At 41.3% G+C, this 22701-nt stretch overlaps 3 protein-coding genes across 5 annotated transcripts; 1 reads left to right on the top strand and 2 right to left on the bottom strand.

Moving 5' to 3' along the window:
• Positions 1-224: 224 nt before the first annotated feature.
• Positions 225-19021, top strand: LOC143501311 (uncharacterized). 3 transcript variants are annotated; one of them, XR_013126876.1, is made up of 14 exons: positions 230-378; positions 637-727; positions 2223-2689; positions 3642-3697; positions 6968-7070; positions 8593-8678; positions 8764-8864; positions 9020-9090; positions 9218-9325; positions 9682-9752; positions 11098-11215; positions 11329-11493; positions 11739-17707; positions 18778-19021. XR_013126876.1 is itself a non-coding variant. In XM_076994977.1 (13 exons), the coding sequence occupies exons 3-13, from the start codon at positions 2276-2278 to the stop codon at positions 13914-13916; spliced, it is 3471 nt and encodes a 1156-aa protein (XP_076851092.1). In that variant the 5' UTR covers positions 260-397; positions 637-727; positions 2223-2275; the 3' UTR covers positions 13917-16172. The 3 variants fall into 3 exon arrangements, 1 of the variants encoding a protein (XP_076851092.1); XM_076994977.1 differs by lacking the exon at positions 18778-19021 and having other exon boundaries at positions 260-397; positions 11739-16172; XR_013126877.1 differs by lacking the exons at positions 11329-11493; positions 11739-17707; positions 18778-19021 and having other exon boundaries at positions 225-378; positions 9273-9325; positions 11098-11164.
• On the bottom strand, positions 16703-18068 carry LOC143501313 (BTB/POZ domain-containing protein KCTD21-like). Its single transcript, XM_076994979.1, has one exon. It carries the CDS (start codon positions 17797-17799, stop codon positions 17002-17004), a length of 798 nt encoding a protein of 265 aa, XP_076851094.1. The 5' UTR covers positions 17800-18068; the 3' UTR covers positions 16703-17001.
• On the bottom strand, positions 18483-19559 carry LOC143501315 (C-type lectin domain family 10 member A-like). Its single transcript, XM_076994980.1, is given in 3 exon segments — positions 18483-18928; positions 19179-19292; positions 19545-19559. Coding segments are annotated over 3 exon segments (279 nt in total). The 3' UTR covers positions 18483-18778.
• Between the last annotated feature and the right edge of the window lie 3142 nt (positions 19560-22701).

Below are 22701 nucleotides of genomic sequence, written 5' to 3'. Positions count from 1 at the left end.
ATTGGGTTAATTAAAATGTTTTTGTTTTTTAGTTAACTTTGAGGATTCCACAAGACTTCACAGTCTTAGCTGATCACCCCCCCTATCTTACTGAAACAAATATTTCAGTAAGACAGGGTGTGACCACCAGACGTGTTATCAGTGTCAAGCATGCACATTCACAGGCACCGCCTCCACCACACACACACACACACACACACACACACACACACACACACACACACACACACACACACACAAACCATAAGAAATTATTTTGGCTTCTTTTAATGGACTCGGTGAAGAACATATTCTGAAGTCTAAAACAAAACAAAAACAAAAAAGTGAAGAGAGGAAGAGGAAGAGACCAGGCAAAAACTGCAGTGCAAAAACAAAAGAGTAATAGAATTATAATAAAGTAATTGAGAATTTTATTAAAGCTATATAGAATTATAATAGAGTAACAGAAATATAATAGAGTAATAGAGAATTTGATGGTGAATATTTAAAAAGCCACAAAGATTCAGTCTAGATGACTTGTTAAAATGATTCACATTTTGATGTTTTATCTGACAGCAGAGTAACGTTAGAAGTGGGAGTTGTTCTTCCCTGTAAGTGTGTGTGTGTGTGTGTGTGTGTGTGTGTCCCATTACACAGCGTGTGAGCATGCCTCCATGGACAAGTAAATAATCACACTGCTGCACTGACCTTGGATATAAGGGGACAAGTCCTTGGACTCTTCTTGAAGGTAGGTTAACTGGTTAACTGTTTCCCAGCTGGATGACATTGTGGTGTCTGTTCTGCCTTAATCGTGTTAGGGTTTGAGGGCTCTTGGGTATGAGATGATGCTTTACTTGGCATATAAAAGATAATACATGTAGTAAGTTGCTGTCTGACATCCTTTTTCTTTTTGTTATTGAAACCCTCTTGTTTACCTGCAGGGGATTTAATCATTACAGTGAATACAGGTGTCAGGGAATGAATGGGGGGAAATACAACTTAAGGTTTCCAGAATTTCAGACATGATGAAATAAAACCACCTGTTCTGCGTGGGTTAGTATGTTTATGGGTTAGGGTAGTAGGGTAGTAGAGTAGTAAGCTAGTATGGTAGTAGCAAGACCAGCAGTCGGGAACCTGTTTGGCTGAGAGAGCCATGACTTAAAATGTATTTCTTCCTGCTGTTCCACGCTGGATATTTCGATGCACATGTAGCCTGGCGTGTGTCGAAGTGTCACTTTATATTTGAACATTTCATCGATGAGATTTTTTCATTGCATAGTCTATTAAACACACTGCAGAACCTGCACTCTCCACAAAGATAACTTGCTCTTTCCATTTGTGCTGAAATATTCAGTACTCTGGGAATAGCACCAGCCACCCGCAACCTTGAACAGGTGTGGTAGAAAATAGATGCATGGATTAAGATTCATGAGAATTTTTTATATTTTGAAATGTATTTTTAACACAGTGATCTCTGTAATGTTTTACTTTAAAATTTCAGCAGAATTATTCATTACTTATCGTGTTGGGAAACATTGTGTCAGCTAAGGTTTATTTGCGAGCCACATGCAGTTATCAAAAGAGCCATGTCTGACACGCGAACCATAGGTTCCCGACCAGTGAACTAGCAGCTGCACCTTTTCATTCTACCGTTTGCAAAGGTTTGTGCGTGGAGAAAGTGGGTGTGCTATATTCCATTGTTTTGTGTAGTAGATGTCAAGCTTTGTCTGCAATATTTAGTGTATGGGTGTGCACATATTTAATTATGTATAGTGTTTAATCTCATTTATGACATTTCCCTAAAGCCCAAAGCAGAAACTGTGAGATGAATAAGTCACATTAGAGGTTATGGTTGCTTTTATAGCTGAGGTTAGCAACCCCTAATGAGTGAGGCAGGGAGTTCAGAATACAGTGTATGCATTCAAAATTGATTATTTAATAGGACTTTAGTTATTGTTATGAAACTGAAATTCTTTGTGCATCTCTAACTTGTAACTCTTTCACCTGAAACCAATTCATCATTTGGATAAATATTATGATGTGTGGTTTAGAATATTTCACTATTTAGGCTACAAGACTATAAGTCTATAAGACTACAAGGCTAAAAGGCTATAAAGCTATAAGTGACTGGGTTCATTACTGCAGTAACATGGGGTTTTAACTACTGCTATTGTTTACTTTTGCATGTTTTGCATTTCAGTATTGTAATATGAATCTAAAGTGTGGCTGTTTTGTTTAACTAGTTTTCCAACATTATCCATCATTCCTCATCTCAGAAGGATCTGAGACACTTGTGATGAGCAAGTCCTCCCTTCTCATTGAGGAGGGGGGTGGAGTCACTGCAGTGATAACGCCCCCTGCTTCAGTCTCAGAACACCCTCCTGTTAGTGCTCCTCCCCCTAGCTCACTTCAGTCTCCCCAAGACACGCCCCCCTCCCCCCCACCCCTACCTGTAGATGGGGGGAGTCCCATGCACTCAAAGCGGAGGGTGCGGAGTTTCTACTGGAAGCCGATTCCCAAAGAGAGAGTTCAGCAGTGCGGGGCTCCCAACCTCTGGACGCTTCACACAGCTGCAGGAAAACAGATGTTCCACATTGATATCAAGAACCTTGAGGACCTGTTTGCACACCATGATGACAGACAAGTGCACAGGACAAACGGCATGAAGACTAGTTGGGCATGTCGCACTTTACAAGAGCCTAAAACAGAGGTTTGTGCAGGTTTTGGTCAAACTTCTTTTACAGCTTAGGGTTGACCCTAAGGCCTGAGGTACACGACAATACTGAGAGGACTGAGGTTGAGGAAACTAAGAGAGCACAGGACAATACTGAGAGGACTGAAGCATCAGGAGGACAGTGGATGCTAGCGTCAGGGTTAGGAACTTTATGAAGCTCTAGCATTTGTAAAACTTTGATTCCATTCATATAACTTTCATTGTTTATCTCTGGGAACACTTGCTAATTATTGCACTCATACTGCATGTAGTCTTGTAGGTATTTCAGTCTTGCTAGGTATTGCTCTGTGTCTAATCTTATATTTTGTTGTCTTCTTTCTAGGTATCAGCACTGGCAACTGTTTATGGCAGTGCTTGAGCTAAAGTAGTTTGGACTTAAACCTGTTATACTAGATAGAGATGCATATTCTGATTAAACACTTAGCACTTTTGTAAGTCGCTCTAGATAAGAGTGTCTGCTAAATGCCGTAAATGTAAATTAGTTTGAGTTCTTTCTTAATCAGAAATGACAAATGTCTCTACATACTGCACCTTATATAGATGATGCCATACAGTATGGATGGAGTTCACAAAGCATCACATTAAAAACATTTAATTTGTTTAGTGGCATATTCTGTTTTTACAGTACTTCACAGACACACCAATCAGCATACCTAATGCAGAATTCACAACCAACTCAATCACCAAAAATAACAGTTGTTACACCATCAATCAGTCTTGAATATAATCCATTATTTGTATAATCAGTGTCTTCATTACAATTTATTATTTACACACCTTCCAAGTTTTACATGAAATTTAGTCTTTGAATAAAGTCTAGTCATTATGAAATGTGGTTAAATAATTTTAAAGGTTATTGTTGTTTCTGAATTACAGCCTATGAGGATTTGAATATCACACAAGTTAGACTTTCCTTTTCTTTCTTCAGATTCTTGATTCTAAAAGGAGCATGACCCTGGCAATTTTCCTTAAACGGTTTAAAAAGTAAGTATGGTGTTGTCATGGGTATGGCGGGCCCCCTGCCGGTCGCCCCCATCCAGAGATCTAGGATGTGTTATTTTAGTGTTCCCTTTATTTTTTTGAGCAGTATATATATATATATATCTATATATATATATATATATATATATATATATATATATATATATATATATATATCTATATATCTATATATATATGTGTGTGTGTGTATATATATATGTATATATATACTGTATATGAATCTATACATGGCACGTAGTGTATATGACTGCGTTTATTGTCATATGGACAATATTAATTCAAGCAATAATATGATTACAAAGCCACATAGTGGCTTTTAAATAGTCCATCATAAGACCACCAAACAAGTTGTTTTACACAAAGTGCATCCTAAAGAATGACCTACAACTCTAACGTGGGTATTTCTTCCTCTTACCTATTTGTGGTGGTTAGTTTTAATCTAAGAATTTCAATAGCTTAAAAAAAACAAAAAAAAAAAAAGTGCGCAGTGCTCTGGAACCTTTAAGACCGCCACTTGCGTCCGTGTTAACCGTGTTAAGGTAATTTTGTAGATGGTGCCTTAGACTTAGAACAGCAGCGTGACTACGGGCCGGGGCCGCAGTGCGCATCAATGGCTCCTCCACGGGCCGACTTAAACCACCGGCGACCCACTAACCCATCGGCCCACTGGGGAAATCCCCGGTAGCAATGTATGCCAGTCCGCCCCTGCCCCCGTCCACAGCGGCAGTTGTCCTGCTGTTGTTGCGTTGTGTTCGTCCCTCAGGTGGGCGGGGCCTATTAGCAAGCCCCCACCTGATGGTCGTTTGTCTGTCTATATATGTCTTTTTTAATTAATTAAAATGTATGAAATTTATATTGGTTTTTAATTTTGTCATTTCACTGGTACTGTTTGTGCCTCTCTTCAGTACTGAACTGCAGATATGTAGCTAGATGACCAGAACTGCAAACAAGTTACTGAGGTTAAAGTTCAATCAATCAAATTTTATTTATATAGCGCTTTTTACAACAGTTGTTGTCACAAAGCAGCTTTACAAGTGCCGAGTCCTAGCCCCCAGTGAGCAAGCAAAGGGCGACAGTGGCAAGGAAAAACTCCCTAGTTTCTTGCATGAGGAAGAAACCTTGAGGTGACTCAGGGGGGAACCCATCCTCCTCTGGCCAACACCGGTCACCATAACAACAACAATTTAGCAAAGAAATAAAGAAAAGGAAAAAGATGTAATAATGTCCATCTTGGTGTAAGCATCCGGTTAGGCAGGAGGTGGCTGGCCCAGGATGGATTGCTTGTCTCTCCTCATCTCATTATTCCTCAAGCAGGCGGACAGCCATGTGCAGAAAATAAAACAGGGAAAATTAGCTCTGTATGAGGACATATACAGGACAGGTGAAATTATAAACATTTCTGGAGTGTGGCAGCAACTCCGGCATTAAGTTAAATTGTTACAGCCTAGCTAAAAAAGGCAGAACCAGAAGGTACCACAGGCTTGGGGGCATTCTGAGACAATGGCATCCATCCACTGCACTGTCAACAAACTTGAGTGACCACGAGCAGTGACAGGATGACCGCACCAGCGCCCCAGTCTACCATAAAACCCTTCGTCTATGAACCCCTGGATCTGTACCTTTATCTAAGGTGGGATATTAATTATCAAACACTAAACTAAATAAGTGGGTTTTCAACCTACACTTAAAGATTGTGACTGTGTCAGAGTCCCGGACGCATTTTGGAAGGTTGTTCCAAAGCTGGGGGCCCTTACAAGAAAAGGCTCTTCCCCCTGCTGTTACCTTATTAATTTGTGGAACTAATAAAAGACCAGCACCCTGTGATCTTCGTGGACGTGGGGGTTCATAATAGGAAATAAGTTCCTGGAGGTATTCAGGAGCAAGCCCGTGCAGTGCTTTATAAGTTAATAAAATCATTTTAAAATCAATACGGAATTTAACTGGGAGCCAATGCAGGGCTGATAGGACTGGTCTAATATGCTGAAATTTTCTAGTTCTGGTCAGAACTCTGGCTGCTGCATTTTGAACTATTTGAAGTTTATTTAGATTCCTATTTGAACATCCTGACAGTAGTGCGTTACAGTAGTCTAATCTAGAGCTAACAAAGGCGTGCACAAATTTTTCTGCATCATCCTGTGACAATGCATTTCTTAACTTGGCAATGTTGCGGAGATGTAGAAAAGCTATCCTAGTAGTATTATCTATGTATTTATCAAATGATGGGTCGGAGTCGAGTATGACGCCTAGGTTTTTCGCTAATGTGCCAAGTGTAATGGGGTAGTCTGCGAGATTAAGCATTAGATCTGGAATTTTCTGTCTTGAGGCCTTAGGCCCCAGGAGGAGAACTTCTGTTTTGTCCTCATTGAGTTGGAGGAAGTTTAGAGACATCCAGAATTTAATATCTCTTACACAGGCCTCAATTTTTGCTAAACTGAGTTTGTCATCAGGTTTGGCTGATATGTAAAGTTGCGTATCATCTGCATAGCAGTGACACCATGTTTGTTTATAACTGACACCAAATTGACACCATGTTTGTTTATAACTGTGCCCAATGGTAGCATATATAATGTAAATAATAGTGGTCCTAAAATGGAGCCTTGCGGGACCCCATATTTAGCTTTTGTGCATTTGGATGGAATATTATTGAGCTCTACAAACTGATAGCGATTTGTTAAGTAAGAGTAAAACCATGAAAGGGCTGTGCCAGAGACTCCAACCCAGCATTCTAACCGCTTTAGCAAGATCCTATGATCAATTGTGTCGAAAGCTGCACCAAGATCAAGAAGAACTAACAGTGATACATAGCCTTGATCAGAAGCAAGGAGAAGATCATTTGTTACTTTGACTAATGTTTCAGTACTGTGGTAGGGCCCAAAACCAGATTGGAACTTTTCAAATATGTGATTCCTATGCAGATATAGGCATAATTGCTGGGCAACAGCTTTTTCTATGATCTTAGATATAAATGATATGTGGCCAGCTAACTAACCCTAATTCGCTACCACTGTAGATACATGTACAGCTAACCCTAACTTTTAGTCAAAACATAACATGAATGATAATTTCATTTAATTAAAAGGGACAGTGGCGTCCGAGTACAATAATATTATTTTGCAGGCCAGCAGAAACTAATCTAGCAGCATCAGTTTGAGTGACAACAGGTGCAAATTGATAGATGTTACACACAAGCGGTCACGTGAAATCATGTCATGTAATTTATTAGTAGGTATAAGAGCATCAATCTCTCTCTAGGTCTCACAAGTCCATCATAGAGGATATTCTCCAAGGCAACAGTGCTGCATTTGGGTCAGAGGCCCTCAGGGACCTGCTCAAGCTTCTGCCAGAATCTGCAGAGGTAAAAACGAACTGATAATTAACTCTAAACCCTAAGGCGCTTTGTGACATGTGTTGTGAAAAGCGCTATACAAATAAACTTTGATTGATTGATTGATTGATTGACCCTGAAACCCCCAACCCTGAAACCCTTAACCCCTAACGCTGTAACCCTGACCCCTACCTATGTAACCTTTAACCCTGAAACCCTAACCGTATCCTTGAAACCATAATCTTGTCCATAACTCTCCCCAACCCTGAAACCTACTGAAATAATAATAATATAATAATAATAATAATAATAATAATAATAATAATAATAATCTTTATTTGTATAGCACCTTTCATACATACATGTAACTCAAAGTGCTTTACAGTATAAATAAAAGAAACATTAAAAGGAGATAAGACAAAGACAAAAAGACAAAAAGAAAATGTTAAAAGAAATTAAAGATAAAAAATATTAAATAACATAAAAAGTGAAGTAAGTAAGATAATAAAAAGTAAAGTAAATAAGATAGAGTTTCTTAACTAAAAGCGGATCTAAACAGGAATGTTTTGAGACTGCTCTTGAAACTATTCAGGGATGAAATGCCTCCGAGCTCTTCAGGAAGAGAATTCCAGAGCTTTGGGCCATAGTGGCTAAAAGCACCCTCGCCAATCTTTAATCGGCTTTTAGGAATCACCAGTAGATTACTGTTTGAAGACCTTAGAGACCTGACTGGAACATATCTAACCATCATTTCACTGAGGTAAAGAGGGGCAAGACCATGAAGACATTTAAAAACCATGACTAGAACCTTAAAATCTATTCTAAAGCTGACAGGTAACCAGTGCAGTGAGTGGAGTGCAGTTGTAATATGATCTCTCTTTCTCCTGCGGGTCAGAACCCTTGCAGCCACGTTCTGAACTCGCTGTAGGTGCGAAATAGGACTGGAAAATTACAGAACTGATCACGTTAAAAGACTTTAAAGCTAGATTGAGAGCAGTTGAGATAGCCTCCCTCACATGCACCTGTTTTAATTAATTTTGTAAATTTTATGTTGGTTATAACTGTAATGCTGCTTGGCCAGGGCTCCCTTGAAAAAGAGGTTCTTAATCTCAATGGGATTTTTCCCTGGTAAAATAAAGTTTAAATAAATAAAAATAAATAAATAGAGCTCTTTGGAAGAGCAGATAGAACAGCGTTACAATAATCTAGCCTTGATGTGATAAATGCATGGACAAGTTTTTCACTGTCAGCAGGAGAGAGCATATCTCGGACCTTAGCGATGTTTCGAAGATGAAAGTAAGCTGTCTTGCATGTAGTCATGATGTGTGATTTGAAGCTGAGCTCATTATCAAAGGTGACGCCCAGGTTCTTAACAAATATGCCATGTATCACACTTCTAAAGAAATGTTCAAAATAAAGATCTTGATTGTTGATCTTGGTAGACTAAATAACTAGGTGTACTGGGTTAGTGTTGATCCTAGTGGACTAAATAACTAGTGTACTGGCTTAGTGTTAATCTCAGTAGATTAAAAAAGTACTGGTTGGCCGGCAGGTGGAGATGTTACATGCATACAGAGGAGATCCAGGACAGTTGTGTACGGTCGATTCCTTCATGTACCACCTTACACTTATACCGAGGTACAGTATGTTCACACACACACACACACACACACAACAATTGAAAGTATTACTTTTAAATTTGTGTGTGTGTCTACACTTGTAGCTTTGATCTGCGAATAGAGGCTTTGCTACTGAAAGAGGAATTTTCTCCATTGTGTTCATCCTTGAAGCAGAACATCTGTACTGTTCGTTATGCTGCCAGAGGTGATCACTGCGCTCTCGTTTTCTTTCACTCGCTGTCGGTCCCTTTATTCTCTCCTTCAGTCTTCTTGAGTTGTCCTACCATCATACAGTCTGTTGGGCCACAGCTGTCATATTATAGAAATCTACAATGCATGCTTTGTTTTTTAACTTTGTAGAGTTGCTGAGTTGTGTGGAGCTCCACTGTGTCCTACACCTGGTGCTTGAAGCAGGAAATATCTTGAACTCAGTGAGGCTATTTTCTCTCTTTCTCTCTCTCAATTCTATGAAATACTCATAATTTATAAGTCTCTTATGAGTTAATTCGATCTGAAATGTCACTACATGCAGTGAGTGAGACTGTCCCTCTCTGTCAGGGTGGTTATGGGGGGAACGCTGCTGGATTTAAACTCTCTTCTCTGCTGTCATTAGCTGACACCAAAGCGAATAAGCCCGGCATGAACCTGCTGCACTTTGTTGCTATGGTGAGTAAAAGGGTTAGGGTTAACCTAGGGTTAGGATTAGGGTTAGGGTTAACCTAGGGTTAGAATTAGGGGTAACCTTAACCCTATGGTGGGTGAAAGTATTCATTGTATGTAAAGCCCAGTCATAATTTGGGACAGAGACCCAGGCAAGCATTAGTCATTCTAGAGCATTCATGAGCTATTTGAGTTTAAACCACCATCATATAACTGGCTCAAAGCAGGGCAGAACTCAATTCAAGGAAGTTTCTAAAACATTAATCTGCAGATTAAATTTTGAATGTACTGGTTAAATGCATTTACCCTCAGCTTGGGTCTGTGTGCACTTGGCTACTGTGTGTGTGTGTGTGTGTCATCAGGAGGCGAAGAAAAAGGATGAGTGGCTGCTAAAGTTTCCTGAGAGGCTCCAGCATGTTGAGAGAGCTGCACGGTGAGAAACCCCAAGAACTCACATTAGATCAACTAATAATCAATACCTAACTCGGAACACACTCAAACACACTTTTCTTTGTTTTGCATTTGACGTCAGGAGAGCAAAAATAAGGAATAAAAACCAAATTGCTTTCACCCACATTTAAAATCTAAACACAGCTCAACAATCCTCAAACATTTAAAACCTAAAACAAATAGTTTTTTGTTTCTTTAACTGTTGTCATGGTGACAGGCGTAGGCCAGAGGAGGATGGGTTCCCCCCTGAGTCTTGGTTCCTCTCAAGGTTTCTTCCTCATGCTCTTAAAGGAGTTTTACTTTGCCACCGTCACCCTTGGCTTGCTCACTGGGGGCTAGGACTCGGCACTTGTAAACCTGCTTTGTGACAACAACTGCTGTAAAAAGCGCTATATAAATAAAATTTGATTGATTTTGATTACAGCTCAACAATGTAGCCTATAGACTTTCAGCTGCACAATCACACAACCAAATAAACACTAAACACGTGTACACTAAACATATGTACATTAAACATCTAGTTTTCTAGTTTGTTTGGTTTTCTCAGTTTGCTCTGTTGTGAAAAATCCTGTTTTAAGCATTTATCCCAGCACTAACCCTAGAGGAGTAGAACTTCTAGATGACAGAAAATTTTCACTGAGACTCATGCTTATCAATGTAACTACCATGGGCGATCTGGCTTTCTGCCCCTCGCCTGTGGAATGCTCTCCCGGGCCATTTGAGGATACCTCTGACCACGGATTCTTTTAAGAAAGGACTCAAAACGTACCTTTTTTTGATGTTTCTACAGGTATGTTGTTGTATAATTATGTTTTAACTTTTGTAGCTCCTTGAAATTTGCTAATGTAAGGTGCATTACAAATAAAATTGATTATTATTAATAATAATATCATGCTCTTAATGAGCAACTGTCTTTTTAATTCATCAGATAGCTGTCAATCATAAAAATATCAGTTTTATCAGCTGAAATATCTGTGTATATTGAAAGGATTTTAACATTACAAAACAAAAAAGAAAGAAACTTGGCCAATGGCCTCCTAGAAGTACCACTGATCAAAACAACCAACTTACATCACAGGACAAATCACAACAAAATGATTACCATTATTACCAAATCTGCTGCTTAAACAGCTCTTTTGAGTCTACTGCCATCTTCTGATGAAATATAAAATTCTGTCCTCAACAGAGGCTATGGGCTGGTGAAAATTTGAACGCAGGCTGCATTTGGACACCTCTATGTTATAGTAATTATCATAGATATCAGAAATGTCAACTCTTGTCATGAATAAAGTCATTGCTGTTATAAATCCTAGCTAATGTGTCTCCAGGGTGAGTGTAGAGGACTTGACTGTGGAGTGGGAGTGTCTGAGCATGAGAACTAAACGTGTGGAACAGAATACTCAGGCTCACCCAGAGCTACAAGATCAACTTCACATGTTCCTGCAGGTGTGTGTAGTGGAGAGAATTTATTCTGGTGTAATCTTTAACAAATGAAACAGATGTTTCTCAAGTATGTATGTATCTGTCCAATCATGCATGTGTGGGTCTGTGTGCTACAGAACAGTGGTGCTGCTCTAGAAGACATTAATAGGATCAGGACTGAACTACAGAAGGATGAAGACGACCTGATTGATTTCTTCTGTGAAGATAAAGATACATTCAGACTGGATGACTGTTTCCACATTTTCCAACACTTCTGTTCCAAGTTCACAAAAGCTGTACAAGTAAACACACATTATTTTGCTTAGAAATGTCTTTAGAAAACCTTGAGCCTCTACACTGTGTACAGATAGTGAGAGATAAACTATAGAACATTCCATCTGGTGGTTTATCAATAATCCAAACTTTAATTCTATCTGAAATTATTGCACCTCATTTTTATCAGATTTCCTGTATTTGATGCTTGAAGTGAGGATGCTTTCTTGAATTGTATGATTGTGCAGATCCTCACTCAGGTTTTGTGATTCAGGAGAATGTGGAGCGCGAGTGCAGGGAGGAGTCTCAGATGAAGCGTGCGAGGGGGTTGGAGCAGAAGCGCCGTTCCTGGGCAGATGGAGACATGGTGCCTGGAGTATTTGGGTCTAAATGTAGCACTGAGACTGATGTACAAGCAGCCCTGAAGGAGAAGGAGCTTGTGCAGCTGTTTAAGCCACACCCCCAGAGTCTTCAAAGTCCTTTTACTTTTGGAAGGTTCAGCCTACGCTGCTCATGGCAACAGCCCAGTGAAGTCAGTCCCAACTCTGCAGATACACATTCCCCGACTCATAGATGGACAGACTCCAAAAGTGAGCTGCAATCTTCTGCAGCTGCGCACACACACACAAGCTCGGGCCAGATGGATGAACATGTAGAAGCACACACACAGATGCCTGCTCTTGAAGACCATGGTAATGGCAGTCTCCAGAAATCTAGCCCAGAAGACATCACTGGAACGTCTTTCAAAATGAATAATAAGGTGGATCATCAATGTGGCAAATGGATGGCGGAAAGCAGAAATTCAAGACTCACAAGTTTGTTGGGAACCCAAGAGAAAAGCTCAAATACAATGCAGACAGGACCCAAGGCACATATGGGTGAGAGAAGCATATGCCTCAAACACTCAGAGAATGAAAGAGAAAACAGTACTGCCACAAACCACAGCAACGAGCTCAGTGCATGTGTGCCTGAGGTCAATACCTCATCTGCAGCGTCACACAATGACACGTCCGATGTAAAAACGATCAAGGACTCTTCAGAGTCCAACAAGCAAACATCCAAACCCAACAATCATGTATCAGTATGCAGTATAAAAGAATCTAGATCCCACATTGAAACTCACTTCATCATGGGAGAAAAAAAGACAGATGTTTGCAGGTCACCCAGAAAAACTCCAACAAAATTACACAGAAAAATTTTCACCAGTCCAGTTCTCTTTTCTTCTCCCTCCCATAAAACATCACATAAGCCTCCTGTTAATCCAAAACTGCCCCTTTTTGTAAACCCCTCCTCTTCCTCCCCATCCCCTGAGCCTCCTCTCTTTCCTCCAGTGCAGATTCTCACACCTTCTGAGGGTGAGAACAGGAGAAGAGACGTCTCTCTCGCTCGAATCCCTCAGACCGCTAGCAGAGCAGTACATATGTACTCTGAGGCATCCAAATGCCCTAACCACACTGGACCTGCTCTATCACCACAGACGTCATCCACCCACCCCGCTCCATCACCACAGAGGTCATCCACCCACCCCGCTCCATCACCACCACAGACGTCATCCACCCACCCCGCTCCATCACCACCACAGACGTCATCCACCCACCCCGCTCCATCACCACCACAGACGTCATCCACCCACCCCGCTCCATCACCACCACAGACGTCATCCACCCACCCCGCTCCATCACCACCACAGACGTCATCCACCCACCCCGCTCCATCACCACAGACGTCATCCACCCACCCCGCTCCATCACCACAGACGTCATCCACCCACCCCGCTCCATCACCACCACAGAGGTCATCCACCCACCCCGCTCCATCACCACCACAGACGTCATCCACCCACCCCGCTCCATCACCACCACAGACGTCATCCACCCACCCCGCTCCATCACCACCACAGACGTCATCCACCCACCCCGCTCCATCACCACCACAGACGTCATCCACCCACCCCGCTCCATCACCACCACAGACGTCATCCACCCACCCCGCTCCATCACCACCACAGACGTCATCCACCCACCTTCTTCCTCCAATGCAGAGTTCATCTTTAAGGAAATCGGTAATTCAGCATAAATCAGTAACTGAGAAGATGTGTCGTTTCACAGTGCGTGCTCTAGCTCAACCAGGTGGGAAGAGTTCTGGGCTAACCAGCCTAAATTCTTTCCGCAATGACGCCCCCAGCTTTGCTCGAAACACTGTTGCCTCCACTACTCGCAGAGCTGTTGCCAGCAGTAACCTCTCAGTCAGCCACAGTACTAGGGCAAACACTCCAAAAGTGCCTCCACTGAATCGTACTGCATCCCTCAGACTGTCACAAAGCAGAATGAACCCACAGTCCATGCATGGTAGCAACATCAACCCTAACCCGAACCCTGGTAAAGCAGGAAAGGAGAAATCTGCCATTGCCCAAGTGTCTTGGGAGAAACCATTCAAACCAGTCTGGAAGTAGGAGACAACTGAACCATTTAGGTCATACGCAGCTGTATCCACAAAGTATCGGCAGAGACAACCAAATGTTCAAGAATCTATTCAGTATATGTAAAAACAAATAGTGTACATCTTAAATGATACGTACTTCCTCAAAATACAAATGAATAAATTTTCAAATAACAATACACAAAAAAAAAATAAAATGTTTACATTTATAATCCAGTATTGTCCGGTATGTCATGTATCATTTGAGGTCTGATGTTCACATTAGCCTGATGTTCTGAATCTCAGACACCATTTCATTCAGCAGCAAGTGTACCTTAAATGTCAAAACATACTTTAGAAATGTCCTTTTATAAAAACTATTTTAGGAATTCTATACTATGTATTAATAAACTTACTTTATCTTTTAAACCACATGAGATGCTTATTTAGTAAAAGCATGTGTCATTTGTGAATTAAGTTCATGTTAGCAAAGTTTCTAGGGCTCTTTTGTCCCTAGGCGCCATAGTCAGGTCACTGGGGCTCTGATTTACCAGTGAAGTCCAAACTGCTTAAACTGCCGCCAAAAACAATGCGAGAAAAAAGATGAAAGAAAAACATTGTACACGGTACAGAAAAGATGCAGAAAACTCAACATAAACAAAAACCTAGAAAGCAAACTCAGGACACCAGGGGCCTCATGTACTAACGGTACGTACGTACAAAAACATGCGCACGCTATGTTTCACGCAAATGGTCAGATGTCCTAAATGTGACTTGCCTACCCTCATGGCACTTTCACTTCAGGCATACGTATGTTTCTAATGTGTTATAATTTAGCGACACCGTTACGTTTACGACAGGCAGGCATGACGCAAGTGCAGACTTTTAGGGTTTTTGATGAAAGAGGTTAACAAATCACGACTAAGACACAGAAGGTAGAGGGAGCTATGCAAACCAATGGGGAGAGGACATCAACAAAATGGGTAAGCTAAATAACAGGGAAATGTTAACGTGTAAAACAATAACAGACCAAGAAGCCAGCTACGCATATGGGGAGAAACGTACAAGAGAAGCAATAACACAGGGGAGCTAAGGAAGAGGCAACACAACAGTCTAAACTATAACTAAGCAGACAATGAGATGTAGAACTACTAAAGACTACAAAAGACTGGGGATATACACAGAGAAAACACAAGCGCTGAACATAGGGAAACATAAAAAACAAGCGAAGGCTAGGAACGAAACAGAGAGGGAGTACAAGAGCAATAATATGAACAGACCAAAAGCAAGGCAAAGGAGAAGCGAGGGACTCACACACAGGCAATGACCGACACGGGAGTAAAACACTAGGGGGTTTTATACACAGAAACAAGACGGTGAAACGAGACTCAGGTGTACGAGACTGATGACGAGGGCGTGACAGACAGAGGGAGGAACGAATGGGAGCCGGGAGCTAGGCGGGACCAGGGAGGAGGGAGGGGCTGGACGTGACAGACACTTAGAGGTGATGCATTGAAATTACAACTATTAACATATCCTTTACACACACATTGTAGTGTGGTTGAAATTCTGAAAACCTTAAATGGTGAGCACAATAAAAGTCAGAAGCAGTTGGGTAAGGTAATAAAGTAAAATGAATTTATTAAGCAAGTATGGATTAATCCAGAGATCTCAGTTACAGACACACAAGGCGTCTGCAACAGAGAGCTAATTCCCCTCTTGGAACTCATCTTTTATACTCATAATCCATAAGCACACAAGATGTTCACAAGGTGAACATGAGGTGATTAAAATCCCAAATCTTTGTTAAAAAAAAAAAAAAAAGCAAAAGTAAACAGTTACATTATATAAAGTGCATTTACATGTATTAAATTTAATTAAATTATCTCAACCTGAGACAACTGGTTTGTTCACAACAGAAGTAAACTTAACAATTAAACCTCTATTCTTAATTAAATAAATCAAATACCCAGTCTGGTAGACATTCAGGAACTTCAAGTATTTTCTTAAATAATGTTTATAGCTTGCTCCTGACTCGCCATTTCTGCCTCTTCTCCATTTGTGTCATGCTTTGGCACGTGTGTAAAAACACTGGCTCTGATTGGCTACCATAATGCTGCCTTAGCCGATCTCTTACTGACTTGTTAAGTTAAACAGGTGTTACACCGAGAACTGTGACCTATCGAGATCTGTTACTCCTCACTAGCCTGGGCAGGGGTCCGCTCGGATTACTGTTAGTATATCAATATATAGTAACGTACCACTTTTAATGACCAGTAACGTCAATGGCGTTGTAACGACAAAAGGAATTAATTATATTACTTAATTAATTACTTAATTTATTACCTAATTAATTATGTTACTGACAAAATGACACCGTTACCTAACGCCGTTATTTTGAACGGCGTTATTCGCAACACTGGAAATAGGTTATCTATTTTTTGTGTACAACAAGATAAGCCCAGTTTTTTAAGTTGTTACTTGTTTTTACATACAGAACACTTGTATTTTATGTCTTTGACAGCTTTGATTTGTAAGTGATTTATAAAAAAATTGATATTCAAACTTTGACTGCTTTTTCAAATTAATACAAAACACAATATTGTACTTTTTACTTTCAGTACTTGAGTAATAAATTTTTTAATAAACTACTTGCAATACTTAAGTACAAAAAATGCTGAATACTTCTGTACTTCCACTTAAGTAAAGTTTTTAAAGAACACTTCAACTTCTACTCAAGTCACTTTTTTTTGATAGAGTACTTGTACTTTTACTCAAGTATGGGTCTCTAATACTTTATACATGTCTGATAACAAGTACTGTAAATAAATCCTAGAAAAAAAAAGGACTCCGCAGATTCCTCTCTAGAAAACACCTCAGGAGGGTAAGGAGGGAAACCCAAGGGTGGCTGCCAGGACAGGGCGATGCGTTACAGGTTATTAGATTTTGTAACAGATCGTACATGTAACAGCAGAAGTAACAGCCAGTTCAGGGTATTATATGTCAGTAATATCCCGTTCTCAGTCCCGTTCAATCAGTTTATTAGTGCAATCTTCAATAAAAAAATTTCAGGGTAGGAATTTGGCAGGTGTAGTCATAGTAACGTATGCAACAACATCTTAGTAACGCACGCAGCGCAGCCTACAGCAGTTTAGGATGTCAGCAGGGTCAGGGGTCACCAGGTCAACACGGAACCCTTCAGGCAGCACGACTCTAAGCAGCTGGGTCATGAACCCACGAGTGTTGTTGATCCTGGCATCATCCTGCTGGTTGGCGATGAGTTCCTGGAAACCGAATCTGGTGTGCTGCTCACATGGAAGCTCTGGTGGGCACGGAACCCACTCCAGATGGAGCTCCATCTGCTCTGCCTGTGATGCTGTTATGAAATCACCCCTTTTATATGAGAAACTGGTGCAAAGCAGCTCAATGACCTTCTGAGATGTACAGAAGACATTAGCAGTGTGCATACGCACGGTGCAGGAACGCAGCTCGTAATTCTCAGGACTCTGTTTGTAGTTGAAATGCATAACTCGTTCCACACTGTCCATGTCTACACTCAGCAGTGCACCACAACTCCGCCTCCACTCACACTCTCTGCGCTTCAGTTCCACCAGCAGCGGGCGAATCTGGAAGAAGTCAGCTTCACGGCGCAGCAGGTCTAGTTCACTGTAGTCCCACGGCAGGTCCAGACTGTTGCCCCGCAAGTAATTCAGGATGTAGCGGAACACTTTCCCATCTCGGTCGATGAAAACGTTTCCGTGTTTGTCCCGGAGCAGCGGGATCTTGCCAGTGAACATCGCACCCAGCATGGAGTCCTGACAGCGTGTGAGTGTGTCCACTGTAGTAGTGTAAACCTCACCGCCTACGTTTACACACACAGGGTCACATAGCCAGTTACTGTCTGAAGAATTAAACATCTTTAGAAGAGAGTGGGACAGAAAACAGTCTGATAAAACGGTGTAATCTAGCAGTATAGAAACAGCTGAGAAGGACACAGCAGTGTTAATAACCCTAACTCTAAGTAGCAGCTTGACCTCTAACCCTAACTCTGACCTCTCCAACCTGCTGATTTGCTTCAGTCTTGTTTATGTCCTCTTTCGTGACGGAGATACTGGTGTTCCACTCTAGTGCAGTCAGCGTGGTAAAGGCTTGTATACGAGAGTGTGTGCTCAGTCAGCGTGGTAAAGGCTTATATATGAGTGTGTGTGCTCAGTCAGCATGGTAAAGGCTTATATATGAGTGTGTGTGCTCAGTCAGCTGACCAGGGTTATATAAAGGTCTTATTGTTTTCTTTACACTCACAGTGCACCATCCACAATGCTAATGAGTATTTGAAGACACTCTGTGCTGCATAGTGTGTGTTCGCTGTTAAAGCAGCTTTTTATGACAGTTTGTAGTAGTAGCACAGATATGACACGGGTTAAATATTTAAATGTTTTATTTAGTTGAGATGTTGGAATTGTGTTCTTGTTGGATACTATGGCGTGGATCAGATAATGGATATCATTAAATTATGATATTACATCCATTATGACAATGTACCTTATGACATTATAATATATTATAATAATATTATGTATGTCATGACATTAACTAAATCTAGGTTATGGTTTGTGTCTGAAAAAGATATGATTTCTTTAACAAAGGAAGGTTAGGCTCATTCTACTGTTTGAACAATAGAGTGAATTGTAAAGGAATACAAGACCATACTCAAACTGCAATGAACAGTAAAGCAGTCTGATTGGCTGCTGTCACATTTATCAGTTGACATTTAATTAATGTGTCATTATGGCATGTATGTGTTATGAGGTGGTAGGTGTCTTCATTGTTGATCATTTGAGTCAAGGGTTATTATGTGCCTGTATGCATTACAGATGATGGGTATGTGTTCACAGATCAGACAGTGCTTGCAGGTGCTTTGCAGACAAAGCGATAGTCGCGAGAGCAGTGGTCATCGTTGTATCTGCCGTCTCTGTGGAAGTGAGCACAGTCCTCTCCTCCACCCAAACCATGAGACTCCCAGTTATCAGGCTGGCCAGGCATCCACTCACTGCACACACACACACACACACACACACACACACACACACACACACACACACACACACACACACATACATACATACACACACACACACACACACACACACACACACACACACACACACATACACACACAAAACACACAAAACACACACAAAAAACGCAGGTCAGTTTCCAACATGTAAACTAACATGACTCACTTCTTTTTGTCTGTGTCTCTGTCCCTCACACACGTGTACACACACACACACACTCACCTCCGCACCATCACGTAGGCCGTTCCATCTAGCCACTCCCACTCTCCTGTCCTCTCATCAGTCAGGCCCAGCCAGTAGAAGTAGGGAGAGGTACGGCTAATCACAAACTCCTACACACACACACACACACACACACACACACACACACACACACATACACACACACATACACACACACACACACACATACACACACACACACACACACACACACACACACACATACACACACACACACACACACACGTGCATGCACACGCACACATATACACACGCATGCACACATACACATGCATGCACACACACACACACACATGTGCACAAAGACACGCACGCACATGCACACACATGCACACACCCACAAACAGGGCAGTCATGGTCTGATGGCTAGCGAATGGGACTTGGGTCGTGGGTTTGATTCCCAGGCCATGAATGAAGTGTCACTTGAACAAGGCCCTTAACCCCCAACTGCTCCCTGGGGGCTGGGCTAGGGTTGCCCACCACTCTGGGTACCACAGCCACCTAGTGTGTGTGTGTGTGTGTGTGTGTGTGTGTGTGTGTGTGTGTGTGTGTGTGTGTGTGTGTGTGTGTGTGTGTGTGTGTGTGTACCACTGCCCCCTAGGGTTAGGATTAAGTTCTCTACCACTGATGTATTCTCCAACACTGATGTATTCTCTTTTTAGAGTTTGTTTACATACTGGTTTTCCTGGTGCACTGCAGGGTTTCATTGGTCAGACTTTAAACATTAGTAGCTTGAGAAGTTGAGTGTGTGATGAAAGTTTCATTTTGTGTACAGTCACTGTATTTGTGAATTGTCTGTATTTATTATCTTTGTACCTGTGTAGAGTCTAGATTAGGGTTAGGGTTGGAGTCTAGGGTTAGGGTTGGAGACTAGGGTTAGGGTTGGAGTCTAGTGGGAAAGAGTTAGGTGGGATAGTGTTTGTTTTGTTGTCTGTGTGCTTTTAGGTGAGGAGTTTAGGTGAGTGAGACAGTGTTTGGTTACTGTGGCACCAATCCTTACTCTAATACCCAACACCAACCCTAACTCTAATACCTAACCCCAACACTAATTCTAATACCTAACCTCAACACCAACACTAACTCTAATACCTAACCCCAACACTAATTCTAATACCTAACCCCAACACTAATTCTAATACCTAACCCCAACACTAATTCTAATACCTAACCTCAACACCAACACTAACTCTAATACCTAACCCCAACACTAATTCTAATACCTAACCCCAACACTAATTCTAATACCTAACCCCAACCCCAACTCTAATACCTAACACCAACACTAATTCTAATACCTAACCTCAACACCAACACTAACTCTAATACCTAACCCCAACACTAACTCTAATACCTAACCCCAACACTAATTCTAATACCTAACCCCAACACTAATTCTAATACCTAACCCCAACACTAATTCTAATACCTAACCCCAACCCCAACTCTAATACCTAACACCAACACTAATTCTAATACCTAACCTCAACACCAACACTAACTCTAATACCTAACCCCAACACTAATTCTAATACCTAACCTCAACACCAACACTAACTCTAATACCTAACCTCAACACCAACACTAACTCTAATACCTAACCCCAACACTAATTCTAATACCTAACCCCAACACTAACTCTAATACCTAACCCCAACACTAATTCTAATACCTAACCTCAACACCAACACTAACTCTAATACCTAACCCCAGCCCCGTCGACAGGGGGGGACAACCGGGTCTGTTGTCCCGGGCCCCAGGGCCAGGGGGGCCCATCAAAGAGCCCAGCAATTTGTTTTTTATTTAAAGTCTATACTTTTTAAATAATCTTGAAATCTTTCATTAATATAAAATTCTGTACTCAAAATAAGCTCAATGGCTAAAATATATATGTATTTTTTACCTATCTGCATATTTTCCATTAAGTGCATACACCCCCGCCTCCCACTGGAAAATGGTTTGATCCAGCACCGACCGTAACTGGCTGGTACCCGCCCAACAGCGGGAAACAGTGGTGGATAGTTAAAGTAAACAAAAATCTGGAGTGCAGAAAAGAAAGGAAAAATATTTACCTGACGAATGTTAATGTTGCATTGTGTTCCACGTTTGAAAAGTGCTGGAATTTAGGCTAAAGTACTTGAAAATGTTTGAAATTGCAACTACTTCGTTTCACAACAAATAGCTGTCTGACTGAACAGTTCTTGTGAAGACGTTAAGATTGGGCGTTTTGAAAATAAACATCCATTAAATACTGTGATAAATATTTAACTTAATTAAGTTTAACGTGCTGGAAAATATTGAAATGGACCTTGAAAGTGACGTACAAGTGTTGAATTCCACCTTATAAAGGTGTATGAACCCTGCAAACATGACTTTGGCTGTGTTCGAAATAGATTACTACATACTGGATACTGCATACTGGACTCGGTATATACTGGATACTGGATACTGGTCCTCGTAGTAGTATGCAGTACAGTTTCCAGTATGCGACAAAAGCAAAGCACACTACGGGGTCACGTGAACGTAGCGTTGCATGATGGGATGCAGTACACCACGAAGATAGCTTTGTTCGCGTACTGGAATATTTTGCGGAAGTAGTAGGTCATCCGGGTATGTTTCGCGTACTGGAAATTTTCATTTTGGTCACATACTGCATACGACATACTGATTTGGGGCTCGATCAGTATGCCAGTAGTATGTAGTAGACTATTTCGAACACAGCCATAGTTCATTGCGCTGAGGCGCGGCGCGCGCGAAGTTACAAAATTCGAGAGGTGCACGAACAACAGCGCGTGAGGCCCTCGCGCACGGGCGGTGCGACTGCGATTACGTCATTTTCGCGCGAACCCTCGCGCCGCGTCAAATATAAACCAGTCAGCTGTCAGAAACAGCTTTGATGTGTGGCTATATTATATACTATATGACCTTACTCAAGGATTGTCTGCTACAGAGAAAATTCAAATGACGTGCGCGGGGGGGGGGGGGGGGGGGGGGGGGCATGAAACTTTCTTGTCCCGGGCCCCAGCAAGACTGTCAACGGGCCTGCCTAACCCCAACACTAATTCTAATACCTAACCTCAACACCAACATTAACTCTTAACACCAACCTTCTCCTCTTCGCTCTTGATGATCAGTAGCTCTGCTCTTATACTCTCACATTTATCTCGAGCTTCATTCCATGAAATTCCATAATCAGAAAAATAATAACAGTGGGAAGAAAATAAGGACCATTTGAGTGGACAAATCTGGACAGAAACTGGACATTGGAGTGGACAAACACACACACACACACACACACACACACACACACACACAAAACCCAAAACTCTAAATTAACACACAAACACATATATAACCACGATAAAAACGTACACACTGTATACAAGTAAGGTTGAGTGTTTGGGTAATGAAACTCTTGAATACTACATATATTTTGACTTACTGTTGTGTTTTTTGAGGTTGCGCTGCAGCTGAGTGATCTGTTCGCGGAGAGTTTCTATA

This window comes from Brachyhypopomus gauderio, unplaced genomic scaffold (genome assembly GCF_052324685.1).
Source record: "Brachyhypopomus gauderio isolate BG-103 unplaced genomic scaffold, BGAUD_0.2 sc171, whole genome shotgun sequence".
NCBI lineage: Eukaryota > Metazoa > Chordata > Actinopteri > Gymnotiformes > Hypopomidae > Brachyhypopomus > Brachyhypopomus gauderio.
The sequence above is the reverse complement of the archived record's forward strand: the minus strand, read 5'-3'. Positions and strand labels throughout refer to the sequence as shown.